The sequence below is a fragment of the Dioscorea cayenensis genome, chromosome 11 (assembly GCF_009730915.1).
Source record: "Dioscorea cayenensis subsp. rotundata cultivar TDr96_F1 chromosome 11, TDr96_F1_v2_PseudoChromosome.rev07_lg8_w22 25.fasta, whole genome shotgun sequence".
In the NCBI taxonomy this organism is placed as follows: domain Eukaryota; kingdom Viridiplantae; phylum Streptophyta; class Magnoliopsida; order Dioscoreales; family Dioscoreaceae; genus Dioscorea; species Dioscorea cayenensis.
Genome location: NC_052481.1, coordinates 5,730,318 through 5,741,634, shown reverse-complemented (window position 1 = coordinate 5,741,634; position 11,317 = coordinate 5,730,318). Strand labels below are relative to the sequence as shown.

The window sequence follows — 11,317 nt, the reverse complement described above, 5'->3', positions numbered from 1 at the left end:
ACATAGGACTCACCTTGACCCACGAACTTGTTGATTACCACGAGCGAATTGTGCATAAATCATCTGGTTGCGTTTGGTTCACGGAATGGGAATGGGAAGCATGGGTGTAGGAATAGTGAAAATAATGGGAATAGAGATAAAGTGATAGGAACGGTAATAAAAACAATATTGGTTGAAGGGATAAGTTATTGAAATGGAAAAAGTAAGGAAAAGAAATACGACAAAATTATTTTTATACCCTTGCAGTTAAAAATTGATATTTATATAAAACAAATAGTGAGTTATGTATAATTTCGCTACATTTTTATTTATAAACTATTTAAAATATCATTATTATATTTAATTAATATAATTAAGTATTAAAAATAAATATTTTAATTTAATAATTCACTATTTAATTAATGTGTATTAAGTAAATAATTTTTTTATTTGTAAAATATTCCAGTATTATTTTTATTTTAATTGCTATAATTAAATTATTAAATATTTTGCTTAAATATTTACTTTATTTAATCGTTACTAATTAGCTATATAAATTATATAATATATAATATATTAGATATTTTTAATATTATTTATTATAAAATACTATATAATATGAAGGAGATGAAAATAAAAAAATGAAAATAGATTAAAAAAACTATTAAAAAAAAAAAGAAGGGAGCATAAATGTAATTTTGAAGGGGATAGGTCATTAACCTTGCAAGGGTAACCACAAGGTAATAGTTACCAATGATGGATACCCAAGCATGGGTATCCATCACTATGTATATATACTTCCAAAACCTAATTTACAAAATATAAAATATAAGAAAATCATCTTAACATTTTTTGGGAAGTTAAAAAGTTGCTAGTTATGGTAGAAACACTAAAAATAAGACAAATTACATGATAAAATATTTCTACACTTTAAACATCTGTAACTCTATCACCATTTATAAGTAAAAAGAACAGAATATTAATATTTTTCTAAATATTGCATCCTCAAAATGAATAGTAGGTGGGGAAAAATGAATGGTTACAAAAAAAACACAATCTACTTATGCAGTTATTATTGAAAAATATGTCAGAAAATAGGATTATAAATTAGATGAATCAAGGCAGGAAAATATTTTACATTATGTGTGCTATATTTTTAAATTTTGCTGGAAAATACTGGTAATATAACAACAAGAGTGATTATTAGACAATCCACTAAGAACCAATGAGCCAGCCACAAGGCATGCAACACCCACGCCATAACGTACAAGGAAAATTAGACGCTGCAGCTTAATCTGCTGGATACCAGTGATGATTGCAAAGTTCAAGATAAGATCAACAGAACCTCAGGGCTCTCTTCAGCTCCTTCTCATCGGCACAGTTGTAACCAAGTAAATAAGCTCGTGCTGCAAAACCAAGTGTGCAATAGCATTTTTATAAGAACTGTCGAAACAGAAGCAACACATTTATTGTCACAAATCAAAACAAGAAGAAAAAAATTAAGAAGCTGTGTTGCAAGAAGTAATGCACTTAGTTGCATGGCATATTGTCCAAAGCACTACCATAAGGGGGAAAAAAGAGCATTATTCAGGCCGTACCGAATCGTCCTGATCCTAGGAAAGGCTCCGCTTCATCTGTCACACCAGCTTGTTGTTGCTCCTGTAACATAAAGCTGAACATGAAAAACAAATAATCACATGTGAAGACGCTCAAATGATATCACCCCTGAATTTTATAAAAAAACAAGTGATTGGTGAAAAGCGGGCATTTAATTGATGTTGGATGAGAAATGTTGCTTGCAATTTCGTGGAGTTCCAATATAGAAATTTTAAAACGCTAACAAGAAGTTTGCCTAAAAGGGAATGAGGTTCATTCCTATCCTTTCTCCAATCGGCAAACTTTGAGAAATGACATCAATGATAGCAAAAGAAAATATTACAATGAACATACAGACACAAGTTGCAAATTATATGCCTATTTTGCTAAAGCAAAATGTAAGTGCCATGGCCATTAGTGAATAAGTATTGTCTAAACGAATGGCGATTCATGGTGCATGAACATGTGTGGCAAATAAAGTTGTATCCAAGAAGAAATTTTGGGAATATTACTAAATGGGCCCTGCATACATTTGAAGTGGCCAAATAGGGCTTATAATTTAGCAGGTGACAAATAAATCCCCACATTTTTAATTAACTAGTTTGCCCTTTTTCCCATCAAACACGCCTCCTCTTTCTCTCAAGCGACCACAAATCTACCATCACCACCGCCATCCTTGACACTGCTTCCCTCTCTCACCTCCAGTTTCACCATCAAAACCTCCATCTGGGCCGAACTTGGCAGCACAGTCAATGATCTTGGCACCTACATCCTTATCATGCTGGCCCTCTTCCTCATCAACAGCCTCGATCCCAACACCACCCTCATCTTCACCACCCTTTACAACGCCGCCAGTGGCTGAAGATGCCAGTGCCGAGAGGAATGGGAAGCTGCTTTTAGAGAAACCTTAAGGTGAGAATCGACAGAAAAGTGGGGATCTTCAGCACCAGCCCGGTACCCATCACCGGTATAGAGCTTGGCAGTGATGCTGATGTCATTTCCTACCATTATAGTTCCATCTTCAGTTGCATCTTTGTGAAGTCTTTCTCCAATTTCTTCTTCCTACCATTACCAAGCATCCTTGCCCTTTCCTCCAAATCCACAACCACAACACCATCCTCAACGATGAACTCAATGAGGAAGAAAGTTACCATTTTTAATTTTTCTTCATGGTCATGGTCGCTTGATGCTTGAGATCATTTATATTTTTTTAGGAGTTGTCATTGCCAAGAAAGTCGAGAAACTCGGCAACTTGACCATTGCCACAATGAATGGATTTGGTAGAATTAACCAAAATATATTATTTCTCGTGTGGTCAAAAAGGAGGAAAGGAGAATGAATCCAAGATGTGCATGTAGGTAGTAACTCAAAGAAAGTCATAATGGTGAACAGTGCGAAAAATAAAAAAATCCAACTTGAAAATGTAACAATGCTTAAAAAACTTGGAAAGATGTGGATTAGGTTATCATTACCCCATCTGAGGTTGATGACTCCTCTTCTGGAGAGAGCCATCTATCAAAACAGTGACCAGATATTGTACAGACCAGAAGTCCACTTGCTTGATCCAAAACAATTTCTCGGCAAGTATCATCACAAACTGCAATAAAAGAAAAATAAATAAATAAATAAATGGCATCAAAAGAGGGTCGATTCACCCATCCAGATTTGGTATGTGTACCATGCATACGCCCAGTCTTGTCACAGAGGAAAACATCTCCAATTTGAGAATAAGAACATGTATTTCCCGAGCAAAGATGGTCTACAACTGCCTCATCAGAAAAACCTCTGGTGCTCTTCCATATCGAAACTTGATCACCTACTGTCTTGTCAAGGATTACCAGATCATCATTGACCTTCAGAGGCACACCACACACCAAAATGAAAACAATGTCAACTTCAAGGGTTGAGAGTCATACAAAAACAGCATGCAAATGCCATGGAAACAAAGACAGTCATCTATGATTGCAGAGTAATAAAATCCATGCATCTAAGGCAAGGCACTGGAAACTAGATATGATATTACCTGAGAAGGAAGAGGTGCTTGGCTTCTTTTTGCTGCCTGCATGTGTATGTAGTATTCCCTGAATTCAGATGGGGTATTTCTAACGAATTCAATCATGTCCTCTTGATCACGCTGCAAAATATAATGAGCAAATTACATATAATATATAATTAAAGTCATAAAGGTATGAAGACTTGAACAAAACAAACAATAAATGAAAAGATAATTTTGCTTTGTTGTAAATTTAAGATTGACGTTGAGAGTGTGGATTCACCTGAATATAGAGCTTCTTCCAAGCACAAGATCGCAACTTTCCAGCCCGACCAGAAAGCCCCCACCTCATGCAATACCTGCAGTTCTAACATTCACAATCAGAACACCTTCCAAAAAACAATTTCAATTTCATTTCTTGGTCCCCAAACAAATTACAATAAAAGATAAAAAAATAAAAGCTTCATTTTTTCTGTTCATCTACTCACAAACGTCGCCAGAGGCATTCATCGGACGCCACAAAATTCATGAATCGGCAAACACGAGAGCAAGCAATCAAATCCTGCAAAAATTTTACAAACAAAGAAAAGATCGTATTTTTAAAAAATTAAAAACATCGCCGAGCCCTAAAATTTCAAAAATTGGAGAACTAAAAGAATACCTCGGATGAGAGGAATTTAAGGATGTGATGGTAAAGCTCAGGAGGTATCTTGCCGAAGATGCCGCTCTCGATCGGGCTCGGAGGCGCCTTGCTACTGCGCCCCTCTGTCTCCTCAACCCGGGGCTTCTTCAACGGCCGCCTTGATTCAATCGACTCCACAGCCTCCTTCTCTCCATCGTCCTGTGGTGCAGTTCCAAATCAAAAGCATGAAAAGACACGAACCCAACCCCAACCCAACCCCAACCATAACCCTAACTCAAACCCAGGAGGATGAAGAAAAAGAGAAAGACAGAACCTGTGACAGCGGGGCATCGGAGAGGATCTCGGATTCGAGGAAATGAGCGAGGACCTCGTCTTCATCATCAGTGTCCGCCATTCCAGCAGATGAATGGGAAGGGAAAGAGGAAGACGAACGAAGATGATATCAGATAGGAATGGGCGAGATTCTGGGTGTTCTTTTGGGTGCGTTAAAACTAGATAGGCTGCCAACAGTGGGCTAAGGTGATAAGGCATTTGCTTTCATGTAAAAAAAATCGAAGTACTGTTTGTTTGCAAAGAATATAATTGATATAGAATGGGATAGGAATGAGAATAAAAAAAGAATAGATTAGGAATGGAAGGAAAATTGTGCTTGGTTGGAGAGTATAAAAGAGTAATTTATTATAAATGAAAAAGTTAAAGAGAAAATTTGTAGTGAATAGACTTTTATACTCATAATACAAGTTAATAAAAAAATAATATTATGTTAAATAATAATAATTTTTTAATTTTAAAATATTTTAACTATTGTTATTTTCATTTAACTGAATATTTCACTTTAATTATTATTTATTATTAAAATTATCTATTTAATTATTATTTAAACTAGGTTATTATTTTTAATTATTAGTTATTATTTTTTTATATTAATTATTATTTATTGTTAAATTTATTTATATAATTATTATTTGAAATAAATTATTATATTTAATTAGTAGTTACTATTATTTCACATTAATTATTATTTATTATTCAAATAACCTAATTAATTATTATTTAAATTAAATTATTATTTTATTTATTGGATATTATTATTTCACTTTAATCATTATTTATTATTAGAATTATATATTTAATTATTATTATTGAATTAAATTATTACTTTAATTATTAAATAAGAAGGGCAAATGTGATATTTCACCCCAAGGAGTTTGAGAGGAATGAGCAATCCTCCCATTTTTAGGAGGATTGACATTCAGCTCTCACTCCGCACTTATTCCTCACTATTTCCTTTCTCACTCCCATGCATGGTCATCCAAACAAGGCATTGGAATCCCCAAGTAATGATTCTCAATTCATGCCTTGCAACCAAACACCCCAAGTGTTTAAATCCCATCCAACTCATAGTAAGCAAGAACATAGGTGATGGGCCTCATGCATAGAGTGCTAAAGAAGGTCTAGTCTTGCCGTCTCAATGCGGAAGCAAATTTCCATCGCAATTTCAGTACCACATGTAGGGGTGGACATGGGCCGGGCAACCCATGGGCTGGCCCAAACCCAGCCCAAAAAATACAGGGCCTGGGTTTAGAAAGTTGGCCCAAAAAACTGGGTTGGGCTCAAATGTTTTTACTGATTAATTTCGGGTTGGGTTTGGGTCAGATGAATTTTGACCCGACCCGATCCGGCCCGACGCGAATAAATAAATAATATATATATATATCATATATTATTTATAATATATATAATTATATATATATATATATATATATATATATATATATATATATATATATATATATATATATATATATATAATAGTAATAGGACTTGAAAAAGAGTAAACATTTATAATACTTGTGTTGTATTTTTTTAAATGTTTGAAAAAAATTTTTAGGGGTTGTAGTAGTAGTTTTTATTTAGTTATTTCAATTATTACATAAAAAAATTATTTATTTTTTTGGGTTGGGGCACTGGGCCCCGGGCCTAATGACAATCAAATGGGCTCGGGTTTGGATCAAAACAATTTAGTCACGTACCATTCCAAAGATCAATATATGGGTTGTATATTTGAGTCTAGCCCAGCCCAGACCCGACCCAGCTCGGCCCATGTCCACCCCTAACCACATGTGAGGGTGGATGATTAGGTGGCCTATTTTTAATTGTGCACATGTTATGATATTTATAAAAATAATAAAAATAAAATAAGCTTATTGCATTTGTTAAAAAAATAGTAACACAAATAGTCGTTGGATTTTGTGCTATAACCGTTAATCCTTTGGATTATATTAGAAATGAAAATAAGAGAAGAGAAAGATGGGAAAATAATGAAAGGAAAAATTGAACCCATATTTAAGCAGTTAAATTTTAATGAGTGAAACCAAGAGGAGGATTGTTCACTTTTGAAAACGTGATTGGTGGCACTATATAAACCCATGAGTTGAGGAGAAGAAAATTTTATGGACAAAGGTAGAAAAAAGATAAGAAAAGTGGAATGCTCCTTAGTTAATAAATAAAAAGACAAGGTATCTAATTAATTTAAAACTAGAGAGTATTATAGTTTTTTTTTTAAAAAAAATTATTAGCTATTTAATTCTGTTTTAATTTGTATGTTTTTTAAACAGTTTTATAAAATTGATTTTTAAAATAAGTTTTCGAATTAAAAAAATAGAAAAAACTTATTTGAGCGAAAGTATATTCAAAACAAATCTAAAAGAAAAAAATCATTTGGAAAAAAAAATTTTATAAACAGATTTTAAAAATAAAAAAACACAAAAACTTGTTTTGATGCTATTGTTTTATATAATTGATATTGATGTATGTTTTTATAATAATTTAATAGTCATATATGACTTAAAAAATAATACAATAATTATTTTTAATAAATTAACATAAAATAAATATAAATAGAATTCAAGATTATATTATAATGCATACATTTAATGTTCATATACATAGTTTAAGCATGAGTTCAATAATACAATCATATTGTCCTGATGAGGTTTCTTTAAAGGTTGATATGGTGCCATTATTTTTAGAATTGGAAATCGAGTTTTTAACATACCAAAACCATGTTTCGATTGTCGTCTTAAAGAGAAATGTTAAAATTAAAAAGCAATTTTCTATAATTTTTTGCTTATTAATTGCCTCTGTATTCTTAGATATGGTATCTTTTACCCTTATATAAGATTGTAAAACCTCTAGTGCAAGAATATCCATAATTTACAAGGCAATATGATCCTTAAAAAATGAACTCTATATGGAATTGGGATTATTTTTATTTTTTAATTATTTGTATTTTCATAGATTTAAAATATTTTAAAATTTTAAATTTTAAAATGTATTCTCTACATTATTTGTCATTGTTTTTAAAAAAATTTAGAAAACATCTAAAATGTCACGCCCCAACCTGCAGGCCCACGGGACGCGATAACTGCTGCGACCATCCCGAAGAAGGACTCCGCCACTCAACCCTTGGGGTGCCGCAAGGCTAACAAACAACCTGGAAACAACAATATTTGCAATGATGCACAGCGGAAGCAACAATAATAACAGCACACAACTGACGCATCCAGGGTTTAAGAGTTGTTTAGATACAAAACTATGCAACAAGGTTTACTACACACTAGTGGATCCATAAGTCAAACAATATGTCCATGACCAAAAATAAACATACATGAACTAAAAAGATACATAGAAGATAGAATAGTAGTAAATGCTCAACACACTGTCACACCGCCGCACCTACTACCTGCAAAAGGCTAGAAAAAGGAAAGAGAGGTGAGCAACTTACGTTACATAGTAAGAGGAGGTTAGTACAACACTAATAGAAATATACCACAATAATGACATAAATATCCAAATATGGTACCTTAAAAAATAAAATAACTAGTTTAGCGCATGAATGCATATAATAGCAAACTTTAATACAAAATAGCAAGAAAGATAAAATAAGAAGACATTATACCTCAATTAGGGTTTTAAAATTTCAAAGTGTGAAAATACTGAATATAGAGTTCCAAATTATAGGAATAAGCCAATCATGAAGCAAAGCTTCCACAATAAACATGTAAATCAAAAGTAGTTCCAATTATAAGTATAATAAAGTAAATAACATGAGTTTCACAATAAGTAAACATAATCTAGTATCAAATCAAATTTATAAGAGACTGCCCTCCTAAGAGCGATAGCTGGGCTTCGGCCGCTCATCACAAATTCAAGATGATACTACAAAAAAACAATTGGAATAAATCTCAATCCATAATAAAGCAACACCCAACACTCACCCAGCATAAAGTGGTCTAGAAACTTTCCTAAACCTTCACCGCGGCCGCAGCTAGGTTTAAAGCCATCAAACTACTCATACCTTTGACGTTGACCCATCGATTCACCGCATGGTGGCAAAGGCTACCCGATCAGTCAAACCTCTACACTCCCACTTGAACTGGCCCTCGTAGTAATCATTCGGTCTACCACGCCACCTTAAAAGACTAGCTGTGGAGAACGCCTACAGAAGTAGGGTATCACCATATAAACTCAAAAATAAGCACAACTCCATACGGAGTACAATAGCCAAAACAATAACGCATAACAACAATATCTCAACCATTTCCATAAAGAAATGACAAAAGCACAAGCAAAACTGAAGCTTTTAACACAAATCAATTTCCATAATCCAACACAAGAAACAACACGGAAATTCTTTAAGACACAAATTGCATAAAAGAAGCACCAGGCAATAAACTCTTTCAAGGGTTAAAACTTCTCAAAGTAATCATAATAATCCACCAAAACTCATTAAGCAAGATAGATGATATAAACATATAAATATGGGTAATCTTCTAATAGAGTCATGCTTAATATTCCCACTCACTAAATTGATGATTCCTCTTCCTCGCAAGCTAATCCTCGGCTAACTCTTTGCCTTGAGCCAACGCTTCACCTCATTGTCAATCACAACAAAAAACATCAAAGATTAGTACAAAAATCCAAGCAAAGAAACCCTAGGTTCCTTCTACCAAACAACCCGAAATTGATCCTAGGGTTAGCTCAAAGCTAGGTCTAAAGGTTACCAATGACGTTTTAAGGGTTAGAGCTTCATTCTAATCCAAAGAAATCAAAGAAACAAGAGAAGCTTGTCGGTGCTACAGTAACCAAGAAAATTGCCACAGTAAACCGGCCCTAAAACAATGGTTTTCTCCCGATTTATAACTCCTAAACAAGAAATTTCTTTACAAATATTCACACAAATGAATAACAAAGACCATGGCTTCGATTTGAGCCTAAAATCAACCCAAACCAAGATGTATTTCTAGGTTTTTGAAAATTTTCAAAAACAAAAAATACGAGAGAAATATGAAAAAAAAACCTTGAATCGAAGCCTACCCGTGCTCAAGAGGATAAAAGGAGGAGAATAGAAGCTTTGATTCACCGGAAAGGTCACAGGAAAATTTTTTCTCACTTAGAGGTGTTCAATCGAATGAGAAAGAAATGAGAAGAAAAAAAAAAGAAGGAAAAGGAAAGAAGGGTGCAGAAATTTCTGGATGCTACAATATCGGCACTACAATAGACTGGAAAATAGTAATGGGCTACTACAATAATGGGCTGAAAAATGTATTGGGCTGTCTTTAGCTACATGCTTCTACAGTACATGTCGCTACAGTAACATGATACTACAGTAAACTATTATAATTAACATAAAAGCCATTGGTTTTTTATTTCTTTAAAAACAATTTGTTGTTTTGAATTATTAAAAACAATTTAAAAAAACAGGAAACAAGTTTTTAAATTTTTTTTCAAGAACTGAAAACTGTTCTCAAAAATAATTTAGCAGCTCTCTTTAACTCTAGCTTCTTTTATGTTCCCTTTGAGCCCTCAATCCAACATATATTTATGTGAGTGATATTAATTTAAATAAAATTATAATTTTATAATTTATAATAAATGTTTATTAATATTAATTAATTAATATATTTAGGGCTTGCTTGGATGGGGATATAATGAGGGTTCATAAAGTAAAAGATAGAAAGGAAATGGAAAGGAAATAGAGGGTTGAACCCATACCTTATTTGGGGGCAAAAGTAAAGTAAAAGTAGGTTATCATCCTTTTCGTGTTTGGGTGCTTTTGGTACATGTGAAAGTGCCCAATTTCCCATGTAAAGTAATACAAAGGAAACACTTTACCATGTTTGGTAGAATATTTTTCTTAGAAAGTAACATTGTCATAAGACAATATTTCCATCAAATTGAGGGGAAAGTGCTTCAGCCAATACATGGTGGGAAAATAGAGATGACAATCTGTACCATACCTCACAGGTATACCCGTACCCATACCCGTACCCGGTCAAAGAGGGTAATACCCTCTTTAATAGGGTACGGGTACGGGTAAGGGCATTAACCATTAGTTTTTGAGCGGGTAGGGGTCGGGTAATGGTATGCCCCTGCCATATCCGTACACGTACCCGTTGAAGAGGGCATGGGTAAAACCCATACTTGTACCCATCCCTTATATATATATATATATATAAATATAATTTATTTATTAAGCTAAACATTTACCTACAATTTACCCAAGATCCATTTTCAAAATTTATATTTTAAGTTTTATTTAATTTTTTTTTATATATATTTGATAGAGCATAATATTATCAAAATTGAATTTTAGATTTATATTAAGAATTATAATAAAATTTAAAATATAAACATTATTAAACAATATAAAAAATAATGTCATAATAATTTATTCTATAAATTATAAGAACATCATGGAAAATAAGATGCTAATCAAAAATCAATTGGATAAATAAATTAATCAATTAATTTACAAACTTATGAGAATTCCTTAATTTACAATTGTACTTCTATTCAAAATCTCACTAGACATTTATAAAATTTGAAACCACAAAAAATATAAATAGTAGATATATGAAAAAATTTAAAACAAAAACCAAGATAGTTAAACATAAAAAAAAAAAGGTAGAGTTACTGTTGATTCATAAATAGATGCCAATGAAAATCAATCAACTTGTTATTTTATATAAATCAATTAGTTGCATATAATTTTTATGTAATTATATAATTTAAGATAAACAATTATGTATTAAAATAATTTT

General features: G+C 32.5%; 1 protein-coding gene across 2 annotated transcripts; it reads right to left on the bottom strand.

Annotated features, from left to right (window-relative positions):
- Positions 1-1,064: 1,064 nt before the first annotated feature.
- LOC120272486 (F-box protein SKIP31) lies at positions 1,065-4,722 on the bottom strand. 2 transcript variants are annotated; one of them, XM_039279317.1, is made up of 9 exons: positions 4,525-4,722; positions 4,230-4,409; positions 4,057-4,130; positions 3,852-3,927; positions 3,599-3,709; positions 3,254-3,428; positions 3,048-3,172; positions 1,578-1,651; positions 1,065-1,385 (listed from the first exon to the last, which is right to left on the bottom strand). In XM_039279317.1, the coding sequence occupies exons 1-8, from the start codon at positions 4,603-4,605 to the stop codon at positions 1,610-1,612; spliced, it is 864 nt and encodes a 287-aa protein (XP_039135251.1). In that variant the 5' UTR covers positions 4,606-4,722; the 3' UTR covers positions 1,065-1,385; positions 1,578-1,609. The 2 variants fall into 2 exon arrangements, with proteins under 2 accessions (XP_039135251.1, XP_039135250.1); XM_039279316.1 differs by having other exon boundaries at positions 1,578-1,638; positions 4,525-4,721.
- Between the last annotated feature and the right edge of the window lie 6,595 nt (positions 4,723-11,317).

Coding starts and splice junctions, on each gene's coding strand:
- LOC120272486 (XM_039279316.1), bottom strand. CDS start 4,605: ATGGCGGACACTGATGATGAAGACGAGGTCCTCGCTCATTTCCTCGAA. Junction 3,429..3,598: donor AAGCACCTCTTCCTTCTCAG/GTAATATCATAT, acceptor GTGCCTCTGAAG/GTCAATGATGATCTGGTAAT. Junction 1,386..1,577: donor CCTAGGATCAGGACGATTCG/GTACGGCCTGAA, acceptor TTGGTTTTGCAG/CACGAGCTTATTTACTTGGT.